Below are 25,833 nucleotides of genomic sequence, written 5' to 3'. Positions count from 1 at the left end.
CAGGTCTCTCCTGAAGAATTGGACTGGTTATCAGCGTTTGATCCAGATTATGACCTGGACACTGGATATTTTGAATTGCGAGTGCGTGGAAATCTTCGATATTTGTTTCACCCTTCCTTAGGATGGGTTTTACTACCACGTCTAACCGTTGATGCATTACCACTCGGGTCCAAATCACTGTTATACCAATATAGCAGTTTACATGGGACTGCCTATTCACCTTAATCCGTTTTTTCTTGTGTCGGATTGCATCGTTTTCACAATGTCTGCTTCGTTTGTTTAATATCAGCGTATCTGCTTTTTATTGAGTTGTAATAAATACCTCTTTGCATGCATTTCATAGCAGTTTACATGGGACTGTTTATTCATCTTAATCCATTTGTTTTGTGTCGGATTGCATCGTTTTCACATTGTCTGCTTCGTTGGTTTAATATCAGCGTATCTCTGCTTCATATGTTTTCAACTTTGGTTTTCGATATTTGTGTTTATGAGCCCTCGGGGGTTTGTTGCTGCTGTTTGTGTAATATGTCCCGTGTTATTACATTTATGTTTGAATCTGATGTCGCATACCCTCTTGATGAAACATGATCTTGGTTATGATGTCATACTTCCGCGCGACGAAACATGTGAGTTTCTAATATCCTGTAATGTCTTGTCACTTTGCTGTCCAATGTGCTTCGGTGGTTGTGATGTCACGTATTGTCCTGACGTCACCTGTTGGTTTTCTATAAACTGTCATTCCATGATGGCGTCATCCAAACATCGTTGTCTCAAGTTTCATTGTACGATGTCGTCAAACCAGCTTCGTCAAGTGCGACGTCACAATGTTCGTCATCTTATGATGTCGTCATTTCGGTGTCGTAATGTCATTGTGACGTCAATCACCAATCCGATTCGGATTGGTGTTTGCTTTACACTATGAAGCCCGCACAACAAGGCAGCTGACGTCATCGCATGATGTCGTTATTCTCGTTTCGTCATCGAATAATGTCATCAATCCAGCAACGTCATACGTGATGTCATAGTGACGTCAAGCACCAATCCGTAGGATTAAGCTCACTCTTAACTACTCAGGCAGCAGAAGCGATTATAATCGTTGATTATTATTAATCGTTGTTATAAAAGTTGTTCCCCTTGAAAAATGCTAAAAATGATGTATAATATGTCCTATTTTGAAAAGCTTGAAATTTTTATATTTTGGACCCAAAGAGATTGTGACGTCATTTGGATAAAGGGCCCAAAAGGGGGTTTCCCATCATCCGATTGATGGAGATTTTTTTTCTGAGCCATTTGCATTAGTATGGGGAAGGTCTGAACAAAGTATCAGCTTGATAGAAAAATTTCCCACAAACACCACATTTTAAGGTCCCACGACTGCACTATTAGAGAGTGAAAATGCCTGTTGTCCGCAGGCAGGCCACGTCATGAAAAGCAAACCGAGATAACGAAAAAACAACATTGGCACAGATTCCAAATGGTTTTTCGCCCAGCGTCATTAAATCAACGTAAAAATGGTTGGCTTTCCGGATCTCAAAATGTGTCAGAATTAAACCGAAAAATAATAAAAAGAGGAGTTGTTTGATGAATTGATGGTCTTGGTCGCAAATATACATATTGCAGTTTTGACGTTCTCAACATTTGCTTCTTCGATTTTCGTGCCGAAAACGTCATACTATTTAAATATAATCATATGCAAGTTACTGTTAAACGATGAAGATTGAATATTGCTGTTGGAAGTGGTAGGTGTATCGCTTTCGATTTTTCGAACATTTTTACATTACTTTCTCGTGTTTTTATTCTGTTAGTATTGTTTTTTTGTGATTAAAAACGATGTAACGCCGTAAGTTATTACCGTTATTATTACCCAGCCAACCTTAGATTCTTGTTGTATGTGGCCGCTAAGGCTTGAGATCGACTGCAACGATCAATGTTTGCTATGAAAACGGTTATTCACGCAAAAATCGAAAAATTGGTACCGTAGCTTGAAACAGCTCTATTTGCTTACTGAGCAGTGAATATTATTCTCCAAAAAGTAGCTTTTTTTTCTCGTGATTTTACTTCGGCAATTGACGCCATTTCACAATCTGTAATTTTACGTAGGCAATGATTTTGCCGAAGTAAAAATATGCTAAAATTTCAAAGGTTGATACTGCTGCGCCTGCCTTTTTTCTGTTCAATAAAATTTTCACACCCAATTAAAAAAAAGCTACCAAACTACTTTAGTTAGGCCTATTCCTTTTTTTTGGATAAATAACACATTTTTATACCAAAGACAGGCAAGACACAACAATACCACAGGGTTGAGCATTTCAACAGTATACTTTTTTTACATATTTACAAATAATTTAACATTCAAACGTTTTCGGCTTAAGCCCTCATCAGGAATCTGCAAATATTTATAAAATATAATAAATTTCAACTTCTTGAAAGTAACTACCGTAAATATCGGTAGTTACTTTCAAAAAGTTGAAATTTATTGTATTTTATCAATATTTGCAGATTCCTGATGAGGGCTTATGTTAAACCGAAAACGTTTGAATGTTAAACTATTTGTAAATACGTAAAAAAAATATACTGCTGTAATGCTCAACCCCGTGGTATTGTGTCTTGCCTGTCTTTGGTATAAAAAAGCTAACTCTCTCCCGAAACTAGAACACACTTTTGCATAGCAAAATTACACAATCAGTCAAAAATAACATCTGATTCCACTGAACTGTTCCGTTTAAATGTCCTACTTTTGCACTGTGATAGTCACAAATTAAACAAAACTGTACTGAACTGGAATAAAAATTCTTAAACTACAACACTAAGATAAAGCAAACTTTGTGCCTTAGCTTTCTTTATGAAAACGTTCTTTGATTCTATCTCCCTTGCTTGCATCATGTATGGATAAAATAAATTTCATCAAATCAAATCGATGCTTAACTTTTGCAGTCCTGGACGTACACTTCTCAACTGGTTGTAACGGTTTTGCCCAATGACTATGACTTGCTTCTTTTAAACTTTACTGCGATGCTCAAACGAATTGAATGCTACGAGTTGGTTTTTCCCTTGCTTCCTAAATTGGCGCTGCCAGCAAGCTAGTCTGTGATTTCTCTCAATATCCAGGACCTTTGTAAAGGTGCCCATGCGGAACGAATGTACATACATCATCACACAAATCCACACGTTAACTTAAAAACGAGGGAAGTTTCATTTAAACAAAAATCTATTTTTTTTAATATAGTTATTTTGCTGTGCTAAGTTTCAAGTAAAATTACACAGCCATGACTACTCTGTAAGCCTTCAAACCTCGTTACACACCTCTTAGTTTTATATCTATTAGTAGGTCATCTTTGGTGAAAGTATTCAAACATGGTTCCTTGCGTACCACAATAGAAAAATCACCACGATAAGTTAGTTATCTAGTAATAGGGCGTTCAGTCTCTCGTACCATTCACTGCACTGAGGAGACCACAAGATAGAAACAGAGGCGTATGTTTGAATAATACTGTATGTGGTCATGTTGATTAATTAATCATTCAACAGAATTTTTTTTATTATTTGCATCATTTATTTGCAGATAAAGATGCTTAATCTCAGTGGCAATGCAATCAATGATGAAGCGGTGGGATCTTTAGCCCGTGCCATTGCCAATATCGAGAAGTTGGATCTGCGATTATGTAGACTCAGTAGCTACGCACTATCCACGATTTTAAAGAAAATCTCGAGCCTTCAGAAACCTGTGAGTGATGAACTTTATGACGCATCAGCAATTTATTGTTTTGAAATGTAATTGATTTCTAAGAAATGCAAACACCAAATAAGTTACATCGAAGTACTTATATCAGACTTACAAAATAGTAAATGCTGATTTATCAAAATAATTACCATGATCATTCTAAATTAGTCATGGAACAGTGCAACGACATTGGACCCACATTGCTGGTAGCTCATGGAAGACGATGTAAGGCATTCAACTCCTTCGCAGTCTGAGGTCATGCACTGGGCATGCATGAAAGGCAACTGGATGTGGTGTCAGAACTATTTCTTTCCTTTCGCTGCTAGGAAATGTATGTAGCATTCACCCGGTGGATGGCTGAGTTTTATCGCTAACCTACCCGTCTAGCCTGACTCTCACCAGAAGTATAAACTGCAGTCGGCATAAATGTTGTAATATGAAAGAAAATATAGTTAAAAAGTGGCTAACAGTATAATTGTAACAGTAACTGACCGATAGCAAGCAATTTAAACTAAAGTTTACTTACCACCACCGCGCGACACCACACAAAAAAGAACGAGACACCAACCACAAAGTGGTGCGCATTACTGTCACATTGGTTCGGGTAAGAATAATTGTCAATAAAAAAGGGGAAAACCATGAAATGATAGGAATCGTCCTCAACAGTGTATTCCAAACATGTTACAATGGTTAGGACTTTCGTCATGTGAGCACACTGCTCATACAGAACACAACTGAAAACCATTATGTGAATTTATTTTTGCAAAAATTTACGATTAGTGAAGTCAGATGTAGGCTACAGCATAAATGAGATTTACAATTTTTACAACATAACACTTCGCTCGCAACGGATCGCTATTTGTGGCAATTGGCAGTTGGCATACTCAGGGCTGCGATTTTTGCCTTTTTCGGTGACGAGGTCACTCGACACGCGCCATCACTATTCGACAAACGCCGTGCCTTACGGAAAAAAAAACGAAAAAAAAGGAAAATTAAAAGGAAAAAAAACTGAGAGAGGACTAAACGTCGTCAGGTCGAGGAACAATCGGGGGGGGGGCATCACGTGATGCAATCATGAAAGTGCTGACTTGCGTAAACTTTCCTTCACCAGGTACTTCAAAGCAAGGTCTAAAAGTGACGCTTCACACGAGAAACTCCCAAGGCGTCAGCGCCGTCATTTTAAACACTGCGGGAGAATGCTTTGATCGAAGTTCCAACGCCTGGCATCAAACATTTCGCAACACACGTTTCGTGCTATTCGACATACAACGGGTTTCTTTTATAGATGAAATAACCTAGGTTACGTTGAGTTGTCAACGTCTATGCCACTGCCAGTTTGTATTTTGCCGTTTGAGACAGCCTAGTTTCCGACCAGATGTTCAGAAATACAGATGAAAAAAGCCGCTTCTTTTATGGAAAGGACTTCTCTTCCAGAACATTTTGAACACTGCGGGAAAATGCTTTGATCGAAGTTCTAACGCCTGCCATCAAACATTTCGCCACACACGTTTCGTGCTGTTTCGTGCTATTCCACACAACGGGTTTCTTTTATAGATAAAATAACCGAAGTAGGCTACTTTTAGTTGTCAACGTGTTTGCAAGTTTGTATTTATGTCTGACTTATGCACTTGTTGTTCCAAGATTGCAGAAATGTTTTGCAATGTGAATAAAGAATAGTAGACAGATAAACACGGTTGCAACTCGACTTCCTTCCACTAAAAGAGTTTCTGTGATTACGTAATGGGTGATTTTGCACATTCACAAAAGCACACAACCCAGCTAGCAAAACCTGTCGTTTTTACATTGATTCAACGTCTGCAGACGTTGAATCACAACGCATGACATGTATAAACAAGTTTGCTGGCTGGGAAGTCTGGACATCTGCAGGAAATTTGTCTCGCACCAGGCGAGATGCCGTCCTTTGAAAGATTTAACAATGATGGATTTATGTAGCCAGTGCATGATGACGTAAACAAATTTAAGATTTCCTTTCCGTTATATAACTTAAAGCAGGTGATTGACACAGGAGAAAATAATTGCAGAAGCACACAATAAAAGAACACAATAAAGCCTACTTATTACGCAAGTTTTTTTTACATCAAGAAAATAGCCTAGTTTCCGACCAGATGTTCAGAATCAGAAACACAGAAAAAAAGGCCGCTATATATAAGAGTTCGCTTCTAGAAGAATAGTAGGTAGTCACTGGGAGTGGACAAGGCAAGGTAATATTTTAGGCAAGTTGTAAGAACAGCATTGCTTTGCCCAACTACAGATAGGATAGTCTTCAGTTAGTCAGTACGGTATCCTATAATGACTAAAAAACGAAAGAATCCTCCGACAACACGGATGGCAAAAACTTCGGTCGTTCTTACCGAGAAGCGATTAAGGTTCAGCAAACAGCGAGTGAAGTGCGGGATCTGTTAAAGAGATGCCAAAGGAAAAATTCTCTATCACGCAATAATTCGCGGCCAAACGCTTATAATCTGACTCTTGTGACGTCATACCACTATTCGACAAACAAACGCAGAATTTTTGGTCGTTCGACAAGAAAGAAAAAATTGCAGCCCTGGGCATACTTTTCAAGTTTACTGCATTTTGTAGTTATCCCTACGCTGTTATTTGTTGGCTGACAATCCGTCTGTCGATTTTGTTATCTTCACTTGTTCTTAATTTTATATGCTTGTAAATGTACGACAAACGTTTTTAACTTAGAAGTTCGTTGGAGTGGTACGTGTATAACTACAGTAGATGGTTTCAAATTGTTGGCATTATACATTATAGCATACCCTGCTATACATCTACTAGGTTCAAAAGATTTTAGCCTGTTTGAGACCAACGCGTCTAAAACATTAATTTGTTTGCAACTGTTGCTGAGAAAAAGTGAACTATCGTAACTCTGCCTTTTTTCCTAGATGCTTGTTTTCGTCCTTTTTCTCGCTTTATTTTTTTTTGTATGGCAACGAGGATTACTGCAATGTCGCATGACCTATAGGACTGGGATTCTCATGCATTTTTGCATACGACTCCTACAGATTGCTACAACGTCGATTGGGCGGGAAGCAGTGGCGGCTCGTCTATAGAAACTGCAGAACTGCAGCACCCCCTGCACATTTCAGAATTTATTTTTTCTATTAATTTTACGTTTTTTTTATTTTCTCTATAGATCCTACCGACTAGAAGTTTCATAATTTCTGAATTTTAAAAATTATTATGATTTTTCAAGTTTTATATTTGGAAGCTCTAAACTGCAAGCTCTGCAGTTGCGATCTTATAAAAAACAAACAAACGGGAATGGTGACGTCATATTTGGCTGAGGTTGCTTTAAAACTGCACAATTCCGAACTGCAAATTTTGCAGTTGCCTGTCAGGCTAGCTATTGTTGCAAGTATACTTGATCGTTTTCAAGGACAATGTTAGGTGGCTGCGACTGATGCTGTTACATGGTTAGACTAATGTGCTTTGCTTTCTGCACTAAACGATAAAGCTTAGACTAGGTTATCATTATCGTTCTTACTTAATTAAATTTAAGCTAGGTTCATTGTTTATTTGTGATATAAGTTAAGGTCAAAAATCTAGGGGTGTAACTGTAAGAACAACGCAACTTCTTAATTGGCTAGATTTTTTATCAGCATTTTGCTGAGCAGGGTCTGCTATATTTACATTAATTCCACATCGCATTGTTATTTTCAGGCTGTGTGTTGATTGTTTATAAGTGCTAGTCTAGCCTACTTGTGCAGCAAGTTGTAGACTGGTAGAAGGATAGGTTATGACATGGGAGGCTGCAACGTGGTGCTGTCAATGTGAACTTTCATATATGAACAGCTAATAAAGTTTATGAACATTTGGAACCTTTAAAATTCTGCCTTGATGAAATACAGTCAACACTCAACATCAACCATTGATCATACCATTTCAGAAGCAACAGGTATTTTGCATTACCTTACCTACAAAAATTGCTGTGTTGGTTGCAGCTGTTTCATCAAATAATGCCTCATGTTGAAGTGATTTTCAACCAAATGCAATCTCGAGATATTGATGTGTTGAAAGTACATGAATATATAAGCAATTTCAAAAGTGCAATTTCTGTGATAAGAAACTCAAAAGTACTGTGAGAATTCTTCAAAAACACTTATGGCTGAAGCGAAGGAGGTGTGTGACTGCATATGCGTTGACATAATGGCTAGATATTCCTTCCCCAAACAATTAGTAGCTGCAAAATTGTTCAACAAGAGAAGCTTCAATAGCTTTAAGAATAAACTGCCCATACATGAGGTGGCAGTAACTGTTGAAGCATATCCCATCATTATAGAAAAAGAAAAGTTTGAAACTGAACTTGCAGTATTCTGCAGCAGGTCAGACATGCATGAATATTCCGCGTTATTTGAATTGTTGACATTTATTCAGAAAAGTAATTTAAATGATGCTCTCAGTGAAATTTCCAAACTGGTAAAATTCCCCCTGACCATTCCTATGACCACAGCAGAGCCTGAACGCTGCTTTTCAACATTAAAAAGAATCAAAAGATTTCTGAGGAGTACCATCAATCAAGAAAGGCTCTAATCACTAAATGCTCTTGCCATCATTTCAACGGAGAAAAATTTTTTTATCTCCCAGACATTAATGACAAAGTCCTTTTACCTTTTTGCTCAAAAGAAAACAAGAAGAATGGATTTTGTCTATAAATAAGCTTGGTTCCAGTTGATATGGAGCAGTTTATTTCTAAGTAACTTATGTTTTGTAGTTTATCCCACTGTTTACCTAAGTTGTATCCACCCTAGTTATAGTGCATGTGCAGCATCCACTGTAGGAACTTTGTGTCTTTTGTTTATTTGTTATTCATAGTAATGAAATAACCCATCATAATAAAATTTGTCAGACAATCCACAAGAAATCTTGTATTTCAGCTAAAGAAAAACTTTGCTGGATCATCCATGGCCTTAACTGAGTAACTCACTACTTAGCGGAAAGTTCAACTTGTCAATGATGCAAAACATCAATTTGGGAAAAGAAATGTCTGGACAATCAATGGCAACAGTTTTGTATTTATATATTCACAGACACACATAATCAAATCTTCAGAAGACATCCTAAAGTTAAGTATGTACTGATTAATTAATCTTTTAATGTTTCGAGTTAGGCCTATTAATAGCCTATCTAATTTGTTAAAACTGGTAACTATTTACAAAACAGTGCTTATATGTATATATATTATATATATGATACGGCAAATAATTTTAACCAATGTATATTGTATAGGCTAGATTGTCACTCTCATGTTGGACACTTCCTTGTTACTTGTAAATTAGGAGAAAAAGTCTGCTTTGAATTCATCGTATTTTTTGTCTCAACAATGATAGTTGTAGCAAGATCCCGATATCAATTGAGCAATTGTGTTCAAACTGGAAATTGGTGTTTTCGTGTTTAAATTTCACAACAATTTACTACCAGATTGCTTCTCCAACCGTTTTAAATATGTCAAAGAGGTTTACAGCCTGTCTACAACAAACCATGATAATGATTCTCTAAACATTCCATACTTCTCAAAAACGCTTGTAACTCAGCATTCAATAGAATTCACAGGTGCAAAAACATGGAACGAATTTCCTTCTTCAATTAGAAAGAGTGATACAAAGTCACTTTTTGTCCACAAACTAAAGCAATGTTCATTTAAGCAAACAAAACGGATACGCAATAGAAAGACAACGTAGAAAGGCTGTTTTTGCATTCTTGTAAAGATTCCAGTTGAAATCCGAATTACTTTACAAAAGATTAGGCCTACCTAACAATAATGTTGACTGCTTGTGCTGTACTTTTATGTTTGTAGATATTAACAGCAAACGCAACACTCCATAACTAACACGACACCAAAGGAGATGAGAGCTTCATCAACACCATCAGGACATCATCATCTACCAGCTCATTCATTCCATCACACACCAGGACAAGAAACAATAACTTAAACTGGATCTCAAACCTCAATCGTCGACTCGTCGTAGGCTACTGTGTGGTGTGCAGTTTGACCATAGAAAGAGCTCAACATCTGCTCTCCTGGGCCACATCGAAACGGGCTTTTGCCTGAGGATGGGTTTCTTTTATGTTCGGTTTTCTTTCTCCATCTAATTATTATTATGATTACTGCTGAGTGCTCATCCACATCAATATTGGAACTGACAAATTCAATCCACAACACTTTTCATTAGGATGTCATTCATTACTACATTTGTGCTTGTTTATGTTTTATTTTTTACTGTTTGTTTTTTGGGTTTTGTGGCCGTGCTAACTAGACATAGCCTATACTACATGGTTTTCTATTCAGGCACGTTTTAAACCTTTCAAGGTTTTGCCACCTTTTCCCGTTCATTAACGTGCTGGTAAGCCTATATCGACTATTGTAGTTGTACAGTAGTTAGTAGTATCTTTTTGGTCTCGGATGCGTTAATGACAAAAAATAAAATGATTTACTGATATTCATATTATGAGCAAAATGTTCTCATCTATTACTTCAGATTTCCTATTTTGCACTAACCTTTAAGAAAAAGCAAAAAGCAATTTTTTTATTGCAAAGTTCTAAAAGTCCACATTTTCAACTGCTCAAAATTTTTATTTTTTGTCCTGAAAACACCAGGAATGGCATTTTAGAGCATATAAAAGTGCAAAATTTTCTGGGGGGGCATGCCCCCAGACCCCCCTAGGAAGCTCGCGCCTTCGGCGCTCGTCTGTTCCTGTTACATTGTGATGTCATACTTGCCATCTAAATTTGCAGCACCCCCATCACCAAAGCTCACGAGCCGCCACTGGCGGGAAGGCAAGGAAACCAATCTTCGTGTCCACCGTCAGGCGTGTCTTTAAGTGTCCTGTTAAAGACATACCACAAGCTCTTGAGCGGTGTCGAACAGGACGCCTTTTCGAGTGCCATACCGGGCTCTCACAACTCTTCTATGCAACGATATTTACAAATATATGCAACATGTTTAACAGAGTGAAGTTTCCGAATGTCGAAAACTTGTTGTCTGTGAATTATTCCAATTCCATCGACCAGGTGCCTCTCACGTAAAGTAGTCCTTGAAATGTGTTGCTCACTTGCTCAAGCGCACATCCTGAGTCGAACCAGCGCTGCTTGATCTTAAAGTTTCTTTTTTCATAATGTCAGGTGCTAAACCAACTGAGCTACTAACGTATAACTCGTAAAATATCAAATTGCTTTAAAAACTTTTACTGCTAAAAAGTCCCGTTAGTTCAGTGGTTACGCTCCCGGCTCAAGATCACGCGGCGCTGGTTCGACTCTCGGGGTGTGCGTTTGAGCAACGCATTTCAGGATTGCTCTCCATTCAGCGGCACCTAATGAATGGAATAATTCCCCGGAAACAACACACTTCAACAATCGGAAACTTCACTCTGTCAATCTCAGTAACCGGCCTTGCGTCAAGACCCTCTACAAGTATGCGAAACTACCAGGAATAACCTATCAAAGCTTTGTCAGACCAAGGATAAAGATTCAAAACGAACCAAACCAACCAACCAAGTTAGTAAGATCACTCTGCCGTTTTCTTGTGCTATTTTTTTGAATACTTTTCTCTATTTTAGTATCGCTTCTTGTTTTTAGCGCCATCTAGTATTTGAATTGTATGGCACGTATTAAATCAAGTTGATTGATCAATCAGTTGATTTTTGCTTTTTATTATGTTTACGTCATATTTATTTACAGGTTAAGATGCTTAATCTCAGTTTCAATGCAATCAATGATGAAGTAGCAGGATGTTTGGCTGATTCTATCGCTAACATCGCGAAGTTGCATCTGTATCAATGTAAAATCAGTAGCCTCATGTTATTTATGATTTTAAAGAAAATCTCGAGCCTTCAGAGACCTGTAAGTGATGAACTTTATGACGCATCAGCAATATATGTTTTTGAAATGTAATTGATTTCTATGACGGAATGCAAACATCCAATACACTGAAGTATTTGAATAAATCAGATTCATAAATTTGTGAATACTAATTTATTTAGATAATTCATAATTATTCGAATTTAGTGGCATGAGACGAGAGATGTAAAAAAACGTTTTTTTTTGTTTTTTTTCGTTTTTTTTGTTTTTTATTCGTTTTTTTTGGGGTTTTTTTTACCTATTTTGACATTAAATGTCACAACATGCAGCAATTAGGGTAAACTCATTGCAATAGCGTCTCTTTCAACAAACATACAGTCTCATAACTTATTTCAAATCAGACAATATGTCTGGTATATTTTTTCATTGCAATTTTGTAGATCTCAAGTCTCAACACACGAGCCATAAAGATTTCTCATCGTCTCAAATAGTAGTGACAGTGTCCTATAGTTGGCACATCTTAAGTATTGTCTGTAATTTTGTCCAGCCAGTTGTTAAATGCAGTACCACACTCGTGTACAGTTTCGAAGCCACCTGAGATTTTGGTTAATGGGCATGTTAGGACTAGGTGGTCAGTGTCCTGTTTCTCTACTTCACAAAGGCACTTTTGACCAGCACTCCACACCTTTTCCAGTACAACGTCAAGAGGTTGTTCCAGTTGATGTGCATTTGGTGCAAACTTGATGAAAATCACACAAGTGGTTCTCGAGTTATAAGTGAAATAACCTTAGCCACTACGTGGCTTCATAGATAAGGAGCAATAGAAAAACGACAATATTTCATGACCCGCTCAACATATTTAGATAATTTTTAGCTCTACCCCCACGTTTTCTGAGGTGGGCTATCTGTTTATGAACATTAAAACAAGTTTCGGCTACTAGTTTTTGAGAAAAAAATAAATTAACCTCTTGTCGTTACGCACCAATAAAACCATAATGCGTAACTTTGCATTTGAATTGTGGTGTTGGAGAAGATTACTGCGTGTTCCTTGGACAGCCAAAATAACAAATGAGAAAATTCTTGAACAAATGAAACCGGACATATCCCTAGAAGCTAGAATCGTCAGGCAGAAACTTTCATATTTTGGCCACATAATGAGAAGCAAATCAATGGAAAAAGACATCATGCTTGGTTTGGTGAGCGGAGGAAAAGGAAGGGGGCGCCCAAAAACAAGATGGCTTGACACGATTGTAAATGACAGTGGTATGGGAGTGCATGAATTGAAGGAGGCTGCGTGGGATCGAGAGATGTGAAGAAAGATGACGTATAGAGTGACCCGAGAGTCGTAAACGACTGAACGGATGATGATGATGATGATGCGTAACTTTAAAAAAAAATTTTTTAATTGGTTAGAGGAAAGATTGATAAAAAGTTTGGCAAAAGCAGTGTAGTGCTAAAGTCCCAACTTTTAGCCCAAATCACATTTAAATGTAGTGAAAGATGGAAACATTTTGATGTTTTTTATTTTCCCTGAAAAGGTTCGATACTCCTTTGTGATGTCATAGTCATGTTTGTTTTGCCTTAATCACACCATTGTGCTGTCATACACATGTTTAAAAGAAGTATGGTTGCACTTAATCCATCCAATTTGAACTAGTTTGCAGGACTTTGAGACTTTAGCACTTTTCTGTTTTTGCCAAACTTTTCGTCAATCTTTCCTCTACCCAATAAATAAAAAAAATTAAAGTTACGCATCATGGTTTAATTGGTGCGTAACGACAAGGGGTCAATTTCTTTTTATCTCAAAAAGTAGATAAGTTTTCATCTTTGCTGTTTGTTTTGTATCTTTATCCTGCATTGCGGGAATATGGGTAAAACTTTATACTTGTCAGGAAAAGTATTATGAAGCATTTATTCACAATGTGAACACTGAGAGTGTTGAAAAACTCCACTTTAAAGGGAAAATTTCTTCATTCAGGCTTGGTAGTTACTAGCAATAGTCAACATGGGTGGTGGACATTTGAAAGGAACATTAACCTAAACCTTATCTGACAAATGCACTTACTTTTGACAGCTAAAAATATCAGTGATAAGATCTCTTGCATTACGTCACAAACAATCTGCAAGAAGCATCAATCACGAAGTGTCTAAGATCTTACAACACACGAAAAGAATACTTCTGTTTTAACATTTATAAAGCATATGCATCGTTGGTAAGCTATCAGTTATAAAACATGTTTAAACAAGCTATTGGCAATAGCTTGCATTAGTAAATTACCACAAACAAGGTACCGTAATGTGTATTCTGAATACTGCCATCTTGTTTTTGCCAAAATTTTGTCAACCCATTGAGTGTGTACAAGAATAACCAGTAGGCCTACCGGTAGGCTATACTAACATCGTAGGCTAACTTCCATAAAAGGAAAAAGAAATTAACTCATCTACATTATGTCATGTATCAAATTGCGTTAATTCAAGGCAGTGGCTATTTGACCGGCTCCGGTCTTTGAATCTGAAACACTATTTGACCGGTCATGACGTCATTACATAAGTACCTTTTTCTTTTTCTCTTTCAAAGCAAAAGACGTGAAGCGCCGATATAAAGTTCTAAATTCAACACGTTCTCTTCAACTCAGTCTTTGGCGCATACGTTGCGTCTCGGGTTGCCATTCTAGAGGGGATGAGTTCGATACTATCCGGAAGCATTGATTTTTTTTTTTTATTTAAACTTTGAACCGAAGCGCATTTTTGTGATCAATTTTTAATTTGAGTAGCCTACAGCCCATTTTTTTATGTCTTTTCAAATGTGAGAAATAAAGTTAGAGTTTTTTTAATTTGCTGGAATTTGAGAATTTCTCTTGGTAATTTTCCGATCGTGATAAGTGGTCCAATTTTCCAATCGTCCATTTTTTTTAAAAGAAAATTACATTTTTGCTCTCAAGTTAGTTATAGCCTACCTTATACAATACTTCTTTAAAAAATATAACTAACTTGAGAGCAAAAATGTAGGGTCGTTCAGCAAACACGGTCACTTATGACGATCGGAAAATTACCCAGAGAAATTCTCAAATTCCTGCAAATTAAAAAAACTCTAACTTTATTTCTCACATTTGAAAAGACATAAAAAAATGGGCTGTAGGCTACTCAAATTAAAAATTGACCACAAAAATGCGCTTCGGTTCAAAGTTTAGATAAAAAAAAATGAAAAAAAAGTCAATGCTTCCGGATAGTATCGAACTCATCCCCTCTAGAATGGCAACCCGAGACGCAACGTATGCGCCACGGACTGAGTTGAAGAATACGTGTTGAATTTAGAACTTTATATCGGCGCTCCACGTCTTTTGCTTTGAAAGAGAAAAAGAAAAAAGTACTTATGTAATGACGTCATGACCGGTCAAATAGTGTTTCAGATTCAAAGACCGGAGCCGGTCAAATAGCCACTGCCTTAATTCAATGTTTGTCAGGTCTACTGCCACAAACATGCCTGAGAATGAAGAAAGCGAAACAACGTAGGACTATGCAAAAAACATATGCTGCCAAGCACAAACACTTAGGAATTTCAGCACAACCATAAAACCATTTATACTAATTTAATGTTTTTCAAGAGCACTATAATGATGACGTCAGGCGTCAAATGCAATTTGTAGGTCATATTCACAGACATGAAGATTTGGAAAAATTAGCACTATTGGGGATGATACAGGGAAAAAGAAGCAGAGGTCGACAAAGATTAACTTATTTAAACAGTTTGAATCAATGGGCCACAAACACAACAGTCAAAACGAACGATTTTATACGAATGGCAAATGACAGAGAAGTTTGGAAGACCATGATCGCCAACGTCTGTATCAGATCAGGCACATAATCATCATCATAATGAAACTAAGCTACAAATTGTAAAAAATTTGCAACTTTTCCAGAAAAAGATGAAAAAAAAACGCGTGTTTATTTTGGCCCAAGTTTTTTTTGAAAAAAAACACTTTTTTTTTTTTTTAAAACGGTTCGTTTTTTTTTTGCATTTACATCTCCACATGAGACAGTATAAGACAATTTTTTTCCATATTGGAACCACGTTGTTGGTATCCCATGCAAAATTGTGAAGGCACTCATTACGCAAACTGAGTTCCTATACTGAGTGCACATTAGCAACTCTTTGCCCTTTGTGAAGAAGAGAGCGTTTTTTCCTGGTTATCAGCACAAGACTGAGTACTCACTGGTACAGCGAGCGATAACGGTTTAGCTTCCACGCTAGCCACACACTATCGACCACCGCTTTCATCAGTCCATTGAATTCTTATCCTTGTGAAATGAAAATAACCAACAAAACCAGCAAGCAGCCAGAGGATGACATTGTGAAAAAGGGAGCGTTCTTCCTGGCTATCAGCACAAGGCTGAGTACTCACTAGTACAGCGAGCATTTGTGATTCGCTAACCATAACGGTGTAGCTTCCATGCTAGCCATTTAGACCATCCCATCAATTATATGTACTACAATCGGCTGTCGAGAAACATATTCTTGCTTCTTACTGGGGTCACACAAATCATAGTAAGCAGGTCACGGTTGAAGAAGAAAGGAAGCCAACATAGTTTCAGAACGTGTTTTTTCTCGTGGTATTGGTATAAGGCAAAGGATACCAAACATTTGTTTTTTTGTTTTGTTTTATTATCTTTATCCTGCATTGCGGGAAAGCGGACTTGAGCGCTATGCATCGGTGTACACCTTCCGACGTACACCTGACCCACGCTGCAGCCGACTGCAATGTCTGTTTCCGGTTGTCTACTCTATTTATGACTTAAATTTGGTACTACCCATTACTCGAAATCGATTACTGGGTAGAGGCAATTATCGTAAAGTTTCTTGCCCAGAGAAACAACAGCAAGTGCGGGTGGCTGGAGTCGAACACGCAGGCTCTCGACTGCGAGCCCAACGCGCTAACCACTCGGCCACTGCTGCCGACATAGAATACACGTACAATTACCACTGTTACCAATATAGAATAGAGTACCTTCATAGAATAACATAATAGTGCAATAGTACGTACATAAAATAACAGTATAGAAAATACCTTCGTCCTGTTTCTTGCCCAGAGAAACAACAGCAAGTGCGGGTGGCTGGAGTCGAACACGCAGGCTCTCGACTGCGAGCCCAACGCGCTAACCACTCGGCCACTGCTGCCGACATAGAATAACACGTACAATTACCACTGTTACCAATATAGAATAGAGTACCTTCATAGAATAACATAATAGTGCAATAGTACGTACATAAAATAACAGTATAGAAAATACCTTCGTCCTGTAAAGAAACTACTCATCAAGAAGACAACTATATACTAGCCTACTGCATGTATTTATTTTTCAAAAACATAAGGTCAGATGAACAGCGTGAATGAGGTTTAAAATGTTCCCTGTTTAGACAATAGACATGCAACGAAAAGTAGAATGTGAAATTAACAAGTGTTCTGTTTCTAGATGAAGGTGCTCGATCTTGTTGGGAATAAGATTAATGACGTCACTGCTGCGTCACTCGCAGATGCAGTGGTGAAAATAAAGAAATTAGACATAAGAGGATGTGAACTGAGCAGCCACGCCAAAAATATGATTTCAGAGAAATGTTCATTGCATAACTGGTGAGAATTTGTTTCTTTTACTAAAACTGTAAAATTGTGTAAGCAACTGGTCTATCGCCAAAACTGGTTTTGTATCCTCGAAATGCATTCGATCTTCCAACGGAGTAAGTCTCTAAGAGGTAGAAGATGTAAAAAAAACTTTGGGAAGAAAAACATTGCGAAAAAAAAGAAAAACATCGCCACCATTTTCCAAGACAACGATGATATTAGCGTTGTCACAATTCTTTCTAGTTCTTACACGTAAAGAGACCTTGGAAAGATTGATGACGTAGTTTATTGGGATATCAAACGTTAAACAGTCAGATAAATGGTCGAATAGTTTTACTTGTCAGATGATAGATGAAAATTCTTAAACTGACCAATAGTTCACCACTTTCAGCACATAAAGAAATCAAATTCTGAACAGCAAACGTCTTCGTCGATTTCAAAATAAATATACACTACTACTTGCAACAGCCACTTTACCATTGGCAATAAATTCTATTTTTACAATCTATTTAATATCGGCTGGAACTCTACAATCGTCCTCAACATAATTTCGTTACAACTTTTAATTCCCATAATCACAACTTTAACATAACTGTCAACACAACTTTAATAATAATTTTAATAAAATCACACTCCTATTTATAACAGCTTGCTTGAACCAGAAGCTTCCAGAGATTGAGGTAATATTACATCACAAGAACCATGGCCACCTAAAGATACAGCCTGATTTGTCACATTTTGCAGAAATTTCCAGGTTTTTCTAACTTTGGGCGAACGTTTAAATAAATTTTTCTAAAAATTAGATTTTTACGCATTCTTTATTCTTTTTCCCAGATGACACAATTGGTTTTAACATTCTCACATGTTGAAAAACAAAGAAAATTTGATTTTGTAGATTTTAGTCAGACTGTTAGTTTTCAATAACAGTCTGATTTTGCGTTTTTCAACTTACTTTTTCTCATTTGCTACTGCTTCCTCAAGGCAACAAAAAAGTTTTTTTTCATTAAGAAACCGCAAAAAGTAAAAACATCTCAAAAAATGTCAGTTAAGCACTAGCAGTAGCTCTAATCAAAATCTGAAAAATGTGACAAATCAGGCCGCATCTCCAGGTGGCCATGCAAGAACTCATTCTTCTGGTCAATAATATTCAAAGAAGTTTCGAGAATCGCACGTATGCAGAATCTTCTTGTAGTAGGTTTCGCAATAGAAAATTGCGTAATTAAAAGTTACTGTTGGTCAGTTATCGATGAAACACCACTACAAAATTACACAATAAAATAGTTCACCTATTCTAGGACAATAATGTGCTGCCGCGTCACTACGCATATTGATTGCGACCAACGTGATCAATTGTGAAACTGGGCCACCCATATGGAAAGAAGAAGTATGGTGGGCTTTAAATGCTTCGAAAACTGGCAAGGTGGTACACCCAGATGAGATTGCAGTAGAAATGTTAATTTGCGTTTAAAGAAAAAGGAATAAACTTGATATTGAATTTCATCAATGTCATTTATGAACGTGTTGAGATACCTAAGGACATGGTGAAATCTTTTTTTAATGCTCTTCCAAAAAAAAAACACGTTGGATTGTGAAAATCACAGAACGATAAGTCTAATATCGCATACTTTGAAATTGCTTCCGAATATTGCGGCCTACTCCAAAGAATACAGAAGATTTTACCAGAAATATCTGCTTGTCAATACGGATTTATTCCAGATAGAGGAACCAGAAATGCAATTTTTGTAGTTTGTGCTATGTTTTGCATGCTTCGTCTACTTTCGATTCAACACCAACAAGCTGTATTTCCATGTTTCATAGATTATCAGAAAGCTTTTGATAAAGTATGACATTGCCAGCTTCGTTCATCGCTAAAACGAATTGGAACTGATGATAAAGACTTCCATATAATTGACAATCTATACTACAAACAACAAGCCGCTATCATGCTTCCCGAATCCGATGGAATCACTCAATGAATGGAAATAACCAGTAAATATATATCAAGAGGTGTTCGACAAGGCTGTGTCATAGAGCCCAAATATCTTCAGTTTGTACAGTAAACTCATCCCGAAAGAACTTGAAGAAAGTGATGAAGGAATTAATATAAACGGAAAACTTATAAATAACATTCGTTATGCAGACAACACGTCCTCGCAACTTCACAAAGTGGTTTGCCAACTTATATAGACTAACAATCAATATCAACAAAACTAAAACTCTGGCAGTGTCAAAACGTCTTCCTGCACCAACAATATATGTCTGTTGCATTAATAGCAATATTGAGTAAGTTCCACGATTCAATTACTTGGACTGAATGCTAAATTTAAACACCCGACGTGAAAGAGAAATAAGACGACGCATTGGATCATCAAATACAAGTTTCAACACTACCGAAAATATCTTTGAAGATCGAAAGCTCTCCGAAACCTTAAAAATTTGTTTTTTAAAACGCATTGTTTGGTCAATTTTGATGTACGGATGTGAAACTTGGACACTAACGGCAAAAGTCGGCCCCGTTAACTCAGTGGTTACGCGCCCGACTCGAGGTCAAGCGGCGCTGGTTCGACTCTCAGAGTGTGCACTTGAGCAACACATTTAAGGGCTGCTCTCTATTCAGCGGCACCTAGTGGATGGAATAATTCCCCGGCAACATCATTTCAACAATCGGAAACTTCACTTTTTCAATCTCGATGACTGGTCCTATGTCAGTGGTTCAAAGCCTCTACAAGTAGGCATCGGTGGTTTAAAGTCTCTACAAGTATGCGAAACTGACAGGATTAAGCTTTCAAAGAAGCGTTTCCTGTCCGAGAATAAAGATTCAATCAATCAAATCAAAAAAGCTACAAGCTGCAGAGATGCGGCAGCTGAAGTTCTTGGGCCACACCATAAGGAAAGGCGAAGTCGAAGATTTATGTTTACGTGATAAAATACCCATAAAACGATCAAGAGGAGCTCAAAGATTGACATAATTTTCAACCGTACATTAAACACCTTGTTAAACTTTGCCAAGCCACGAGATCGATCCAACTGGAACATCATTGTATATCAAAGGATGAATCAGCTGTGTTACTTGTAAAGAGATAAGTCCACATTTTTTATGATGCAATAGTTTTTTTTTTATGAAACTCTCAAAATTTTATCTTGACGTATTCAATGATTGTTTAAGCTCACGTCGTTGTAGATATTGAAAGCAATCGACAGTGAAACAAACTTTGTTTCGCCCGCAGTAACAACTATTGCTCGATCAGCTGATTGCTAATGTATAGTGACGTAGACTGTACAGTCGCACGCTCCGCTGCTCAACCCCATTCCGGTTTGAAAGCTCTGACAAAAGAACACGCGGAATGCTGATCAGACCGTACTGGGGCAAAATTTTATTGAAAATCGTTTTATGGTAGCATGTTAAACACAAAGAACGTGTACTGTACAATTGCCAAGTCAGGTTTTTCTTTTAGTATCCCTTTAAGAACCACTGCTGTATAATATATCGTACAGGGCATCGCATACCTCCCGCGTTTGTTTTCACTAAATTAAGTTAATGCGCCGGTGCTAACGCGAAAGAGAAAATTTTGCATGATGTTTCTTGTTTTCAGGAGGCCCGTGACCAAGTATTTTCCCAGAACCCGTTGTTGTGTCAAACCACCAAGCCATGTATTTTGGTATATATAAAACATAAAATGTTATTTTATGTTTAGTGAGCTGGTCATCGAGTCAAACGCGTATGACATCAAAGACTTTCTTGAAGAGGCACAAAGTTGAAATGGAAGAACATCACTCGATCGTTGCTTTACGTCGTTTCAACGTCAGGTTGTTTGTACTTTGTCGGCCTCGTCCTGCTCCATGGAAACACAATTCCTCTCTTATTCCCAACACCGATTTAAAAGATTAACATGGAAGTGTCAGGTACACGGAGGAGACGATTCGCTGATGTATGTACTCAAGTGATTTCACTGCTTTGACTACGCATACCTCTGACTTCGGTGGACGATCTATCTACCTCAAAAGTTGCATAATGTTTGTTCAGGTAGTGACATACATCTATAGGCAATTTTACATCAATCAGTATGAGGAGGATAACTCGAATTCAGTTTTGGATGACGATTCATGAACAGAGGTTGCTCACCAAGTTCCTGGTCTAAGTGTCCCAGGTGTCATCCTGATTAACATCGATGCAACGGAACGTTTCGAGTGGAACCTTCAATAAGCTTCAGTCCATAACTCGATCAGCTACTCATCAAATGGAACGATAAGATCAAGTTGATCTCCATCCAAACGACAACCTTCCTCACTAATCAATTTAAAACTAAAATGAACAGAATTCTTATAAAGTGGATACTGTTGCTATGGTTTTACAATAACATGTTGGTGGTTGCGCCTTCCTAACTTCCCACTGTACTGATGGGAAGACTGGGCTACGACAGCCTCACTGTAGAGGCAGCAAAATGGCTGACACAGGAGCCAAACTAGGCTGCCCATTCACTTCATGAAGATGTAACTAAACGGTATTTAATCTTATCTGAGCAATCCGAGTCTAATTTTGATGTAGTGATTGGAAGAACTATTCTAGTTGATCTTTCTGTTTCACGATCCAGCCCAACAACCTATGTGCAGTGTGCAATCTAAGAGGTGGTGAAATGGTTGAAACAAACGTCAAACTAGGCGCTCGCTCACAAACCATTCATTCGAAAAATTTAATACATCCATGAAGATGCAACGTCACGATGGATCATAGTTCGTGGACGTAACAAACATTCCAAAGCAACCCATCCAGGACTCGGTCTTTTTTTTCCAAACGCAACTCAGAAGAAGAAAACTTCTTCAATGAGAGAGTTAAAAGGCTTGCTGAGGTTCCACGCTGATCACCACCCGGCAATCTATTGGTGACTTTGTATTTTGGTAAAACAACAGAAACCGACTTCTACAGATTCTGTAATGAGGAAGCATCAACCAACCACGCCTGGTGACAATTTCTTGTCTTCTTCGTGGATCATCATCATCACCTATCGGTGACGTTCCCTATTAAATTCTTCCACGCATCCACAGAATGTTTAAAGACCATCTTCAAGTACAATTTCACCGTTCTGCCAATCAGTGAAGCTGATAACAATAGTTACGTTTTTTGTTTATTTTTTTGTACTTACATGATCTTATTATATTAGTTGTGCCATATTTTTATTATAATCAGTTGGTTTGTATACTTTTTATTGCGTTAGTTTCTTGGTAAAGTAATGAGTTCCTAAATAACATAAGGATAAATAACATAAACATAATAACATAGCTTGAGATGTAATAATCTACATTAGATGATGCTGTTGTATTTCTTGTGCCATGCTTTTTGTATTCTGTAATAATTTATTTTGACGTTTTTATATCATAATAATTCTTCACGTCGTCATTATTACATTATATTGTGACCGACATTCTGCACCATGTGTTTGTTTCCTAAAATAAATGTCCCAGACTCGTCTTTGTTGCTTGATAATCTGTCTTCCCTGTTCACGTCACCACTGTCTTGCAACGTCATGTCTCTGTCATGAGCGCATTGTCATTATTTCGTTTCAGGTTGCGAACAAAATTGGTCGATATTTGTATTCGAAACATTATTTTATTTTATTATTTATTCTCAAGCAACATTCCTCGTGAAAACGTAAGCTTCAGCATGTGAACTTTTGTTTCATTCATGAAACGTTATTTCTCTTGCAATCCTCTAATATCTCATTCCACACGAAAAATAATTGAATATTATCCAACATTTTATGAAGCTTCCAAAAGTTGCTTGTGGAGACCAAATCACTTTTAAACTTTTGTTGTTGTAGCCTAACACTGTCATAGCTGGTGGCATCTATTGAAGGTGTTTACTTAGTACCTCCACAATGAAGACATATTATTTTTATTGTTGGTATTATTTGAATCTTTATTTGTAAACACCACTGCACTTTAGCTTTATTGTTGTCTTGAATTATTACCTAACTTAATTATTTCTAGTTTTATTTTGACAGTCCTTTTCAAGATTTAAATAAACTTGCTAAATAAACTTTAATTAATTTGCTTGTCCGTTGAACATTAAGTGCAGCTGTTGACTGAACAGTGGAACGATTATGAAGCAGCTTTGACCGCCGACGTGTTGAGCTTTTTGGAAACCCCCCTTTCCTTTTGTTTTTGTGGAAACAAAAAAGTGCTGCCGAACCATAAATACATGCGTTGGGCTCCACTTCAAATTTATGCTGCGTCCAATCAGCGATAATAACAAGGCATCTGTTCGCGCACCAGTCACCAAGAAAGTTCTTTTTTTACATTGGTTCAACGTATTCAGACGTGAAGTCAAATGTCGTTTATAGTTTTACTTGTCCGTGTGATTCGGCAATGACTTACATCGGTATATGTCCACCAGACATTTGACCACGAGAGTACGGGAGCATCTGAACTTTAGGGACTTGAAGAAAAGTGCCATCAAAGACCATATTATGGAGTGTTCATTTTGCACCGGCCAAAATGTCTCCACTTACTCATTTTAATTTTACGCAAAGGCAAATCCCAATTTGACACAAAAATTCAGGAGCGCTGTTAATCAAACTCCACAATCCAAACCTGAACATTGAACACGCATTTGTGTGAAAGCTTCGCGTCGATTCTTAACATTTACTGGGCTACACGTATCACGTTACCCTGTGGTGAAAATCCGTTTGTAGTTAGTTACGTTTTCTCTACAGAAATGTACCGTAATTCAATTTGTCTCGTCTGTCTCTTTTTCCGCATTGTTGGTTTTCCACCGCTGCGCATGTCTCGTTATTGTTCAGTCAGTTAGCTACAGTAGTTACAGTACTTTGAAGAAGTTGAAATTTATTGCATTTTACAAATTTTTTCAAATTCCTGATGAGGGTATAAGTTAAGCCGAAAACGTTCGATAAACTCAGGGATATAGGGTAGGCACTTTAACATTACCCACTGTCGAAGAGCTACGCAATCATGCGTGACATGTTCACTCGCGATTCAGCTGATTTCAGTCATGTGACTCGACACGTGATATTCTCATCGAAAATTTTTGATACAAAGAAATTTAACTGAATGCTTTGCCACAACCACCGTTGCCTAATGGTTAGGGCAGAGGAATAGTAATTTCGATTTCGTGGGTTCGATTCCCACCCTCTGCTAATACTATTTTTTCTTCTGCAACTGAACTGAGTGCAAGAAGGATCTTAATGACTGCAATCAATGGAGTTTATAAGGAAAATTGTAACAAAACACAAAGCTGAATTGCGAGTGAACATGTCACGCACGATTGCGTACCTCTTCGACAGTGGGTAATGTTAAAGTGCCTACCGGGATATAGTGAGTATCACTATATCCCCGGATGAACTATATGCAAATATACCGGTAGCCTACTATCATAATGCTCAACCCTGTTGTTTTGTTGTGCCTTGCCTGGCTTGGGACAATGTAAAAAAGAACTGATATGTTAACTGGGTTTTCGAAATAATTGTATTGATTGCATAACGAAGATGATGACGAAACTGCTGTTACATCACCATCATGCGCAACCGGCAACTTACGAAGGGGCTGCAATTAATGCAGCAGTAGAGGTAAGCAATCAATTGCAGCATTGATTGCATATGCTTTGTGTATGATAATGCAATGAAGCTTTTGTGCTAGCGTTTTATAAGTAACTGTCACCCACATAGAATTTCTATAGCCTACTGATTGTTTCTTTCTTGACTTATTTAGCTGTGCGCTGTTGCATGCGTGGGTGTTATATTTTATTATACGCTTGATGATAGCTACAGTTTTTTTGTATCTTTGCGCTAATAATCTATCGTCAATGCTACGAAGAACTAACCAATGAAGAACTAACCCTAACCTAATGGATGGAAAAAATTCCCCGCCAACAAAATTTCACTCTGCCAATCTCGGTAACCGGCCCTGCGTCAAAAGCCTCTACAAGTATGCGAAACTACCAGGAATTACCTATCACGGCTTTGTCAGTCCGAGGATAAAGATTCAAAACCAACCAAGCACGGAAGCAGTACAATTTGTAAATTCACATGGTATCAATATGTCAATGGCTCATGATACAGATAACTAACGTCGATGCGCGATCTGCTTTAAACGGAGACGGCAATTGAATATAGGCTATATCGTGTGTTTTTCCCTTGTATTTTCAGATTTAGTTTATCGTTGAATGGACCAAACAATCAACCAAATAAGCAAGAAATCGAATCCATCTGTCATCATTTAACAATGAGACAAATTCCAATTTTCTTTAAAGGTCAAAAAATAATTTAAATTGTCTGTTATTTTGAAATTATCTCTGAGCTCAAACACTCGCTTGGTTATGTTTTCTCTTGAAAGCCATCTAGTATTTGCATGAAAAAGAAGTAGGCCTACGTGATGATCTGCATCCATGTCAGTTAGGGACGGTACATTACGGGACGCGCAACTCCGTTGTTCCTTCAACATTACATGGGTCAATTGCCAATTTGACATTTTTTTACGCTTTACTGCTGGCTTGCTTTCAACTAAAAACCTTAAATTACTTTAAAACCAACTTCACTCTTCTTATATAACCCATAAAAAGTAAAATATTTTGTAAATTACAAAAAAACGTAACCCTTCTAGTGTTGCGGATAAGCCAAAAGCGGATGAAGTTTCGCATCCCTATGATCTACAATCCC

General features: G+C 37.5%; 1 protein-coding gene and 1 long non-coding RNA gene across 4 annotated transcripts in view; both read left to right on the top strand.

The window, feature by feature from the left end:
- The window catches only part of LOC145775251 (NACHT, LRR and PYD domains-containing protein 3-like), a 136,289-nt gene extending 111,001 nt beyond the window's left edge, over positions 1-25,288 (top strand). The window contains exons 8-12 of one of the 3 annotated variants that reach the window (XR_014290140.1): positions 3,563-3,724; positions 11,427-11,588; positions 17,019-17,176; positions 20,860-21,067; positions 21,189-21,208. Coding sequence is in view for 2 of the 3 variants with exons in the window: in XM_082586506.1 (XP_082442632.1) it covers positions 3,563-3,724; positions 11,427-11,588; positions 17,019-17,176; positions 20,860-20,923 (546 nt within the window). In the remaining variant the exon portion in view is untranslated. Of the gene's footprint in view, positions 1-3,562; positions 3,725-11,426; positions 11,589-17,018; positions 17,177-20,859 lie in introns of all 3 variants that reach the window. The other 2 variants (XM_082586506.1, XM_082586507.1) reach the window with 2 other exon arrangements.
- On the top strand, positions 7,474-10,505 carry LOC145776340 (uncharacterized). Its single transcript, XR_014290205.1, has 3 exons — positions 7,474-7,646; positions 8,626-8,818; positions 9,546-10,505. It is a non-coding gene; the product is annotated as an uncharacterized LOC145776340 (long non-coding RNA).
- Positions 25,289-25,833: the final 545 nt, after the last annotated feature.

The sequence above is a fragment of the Aplidium turbinatum genome, chromosome 8 (assembly GCF_918807975.1).
Source record: "Aplidium turbinatum chromosome 8, kaAplTurb1.1, whole genome shotgun sequence".
NCBI lineage: Eukaryota > Metazoa > Chordata > Ascidiacea > Aplousobranchia > Polyclinidae > Aplidium > Aplidium turbinatum.
Note: the sequence above shows the minus strand (reverse complement) of the source record. Positions and strands in the feature narration are given on the sequence as shown.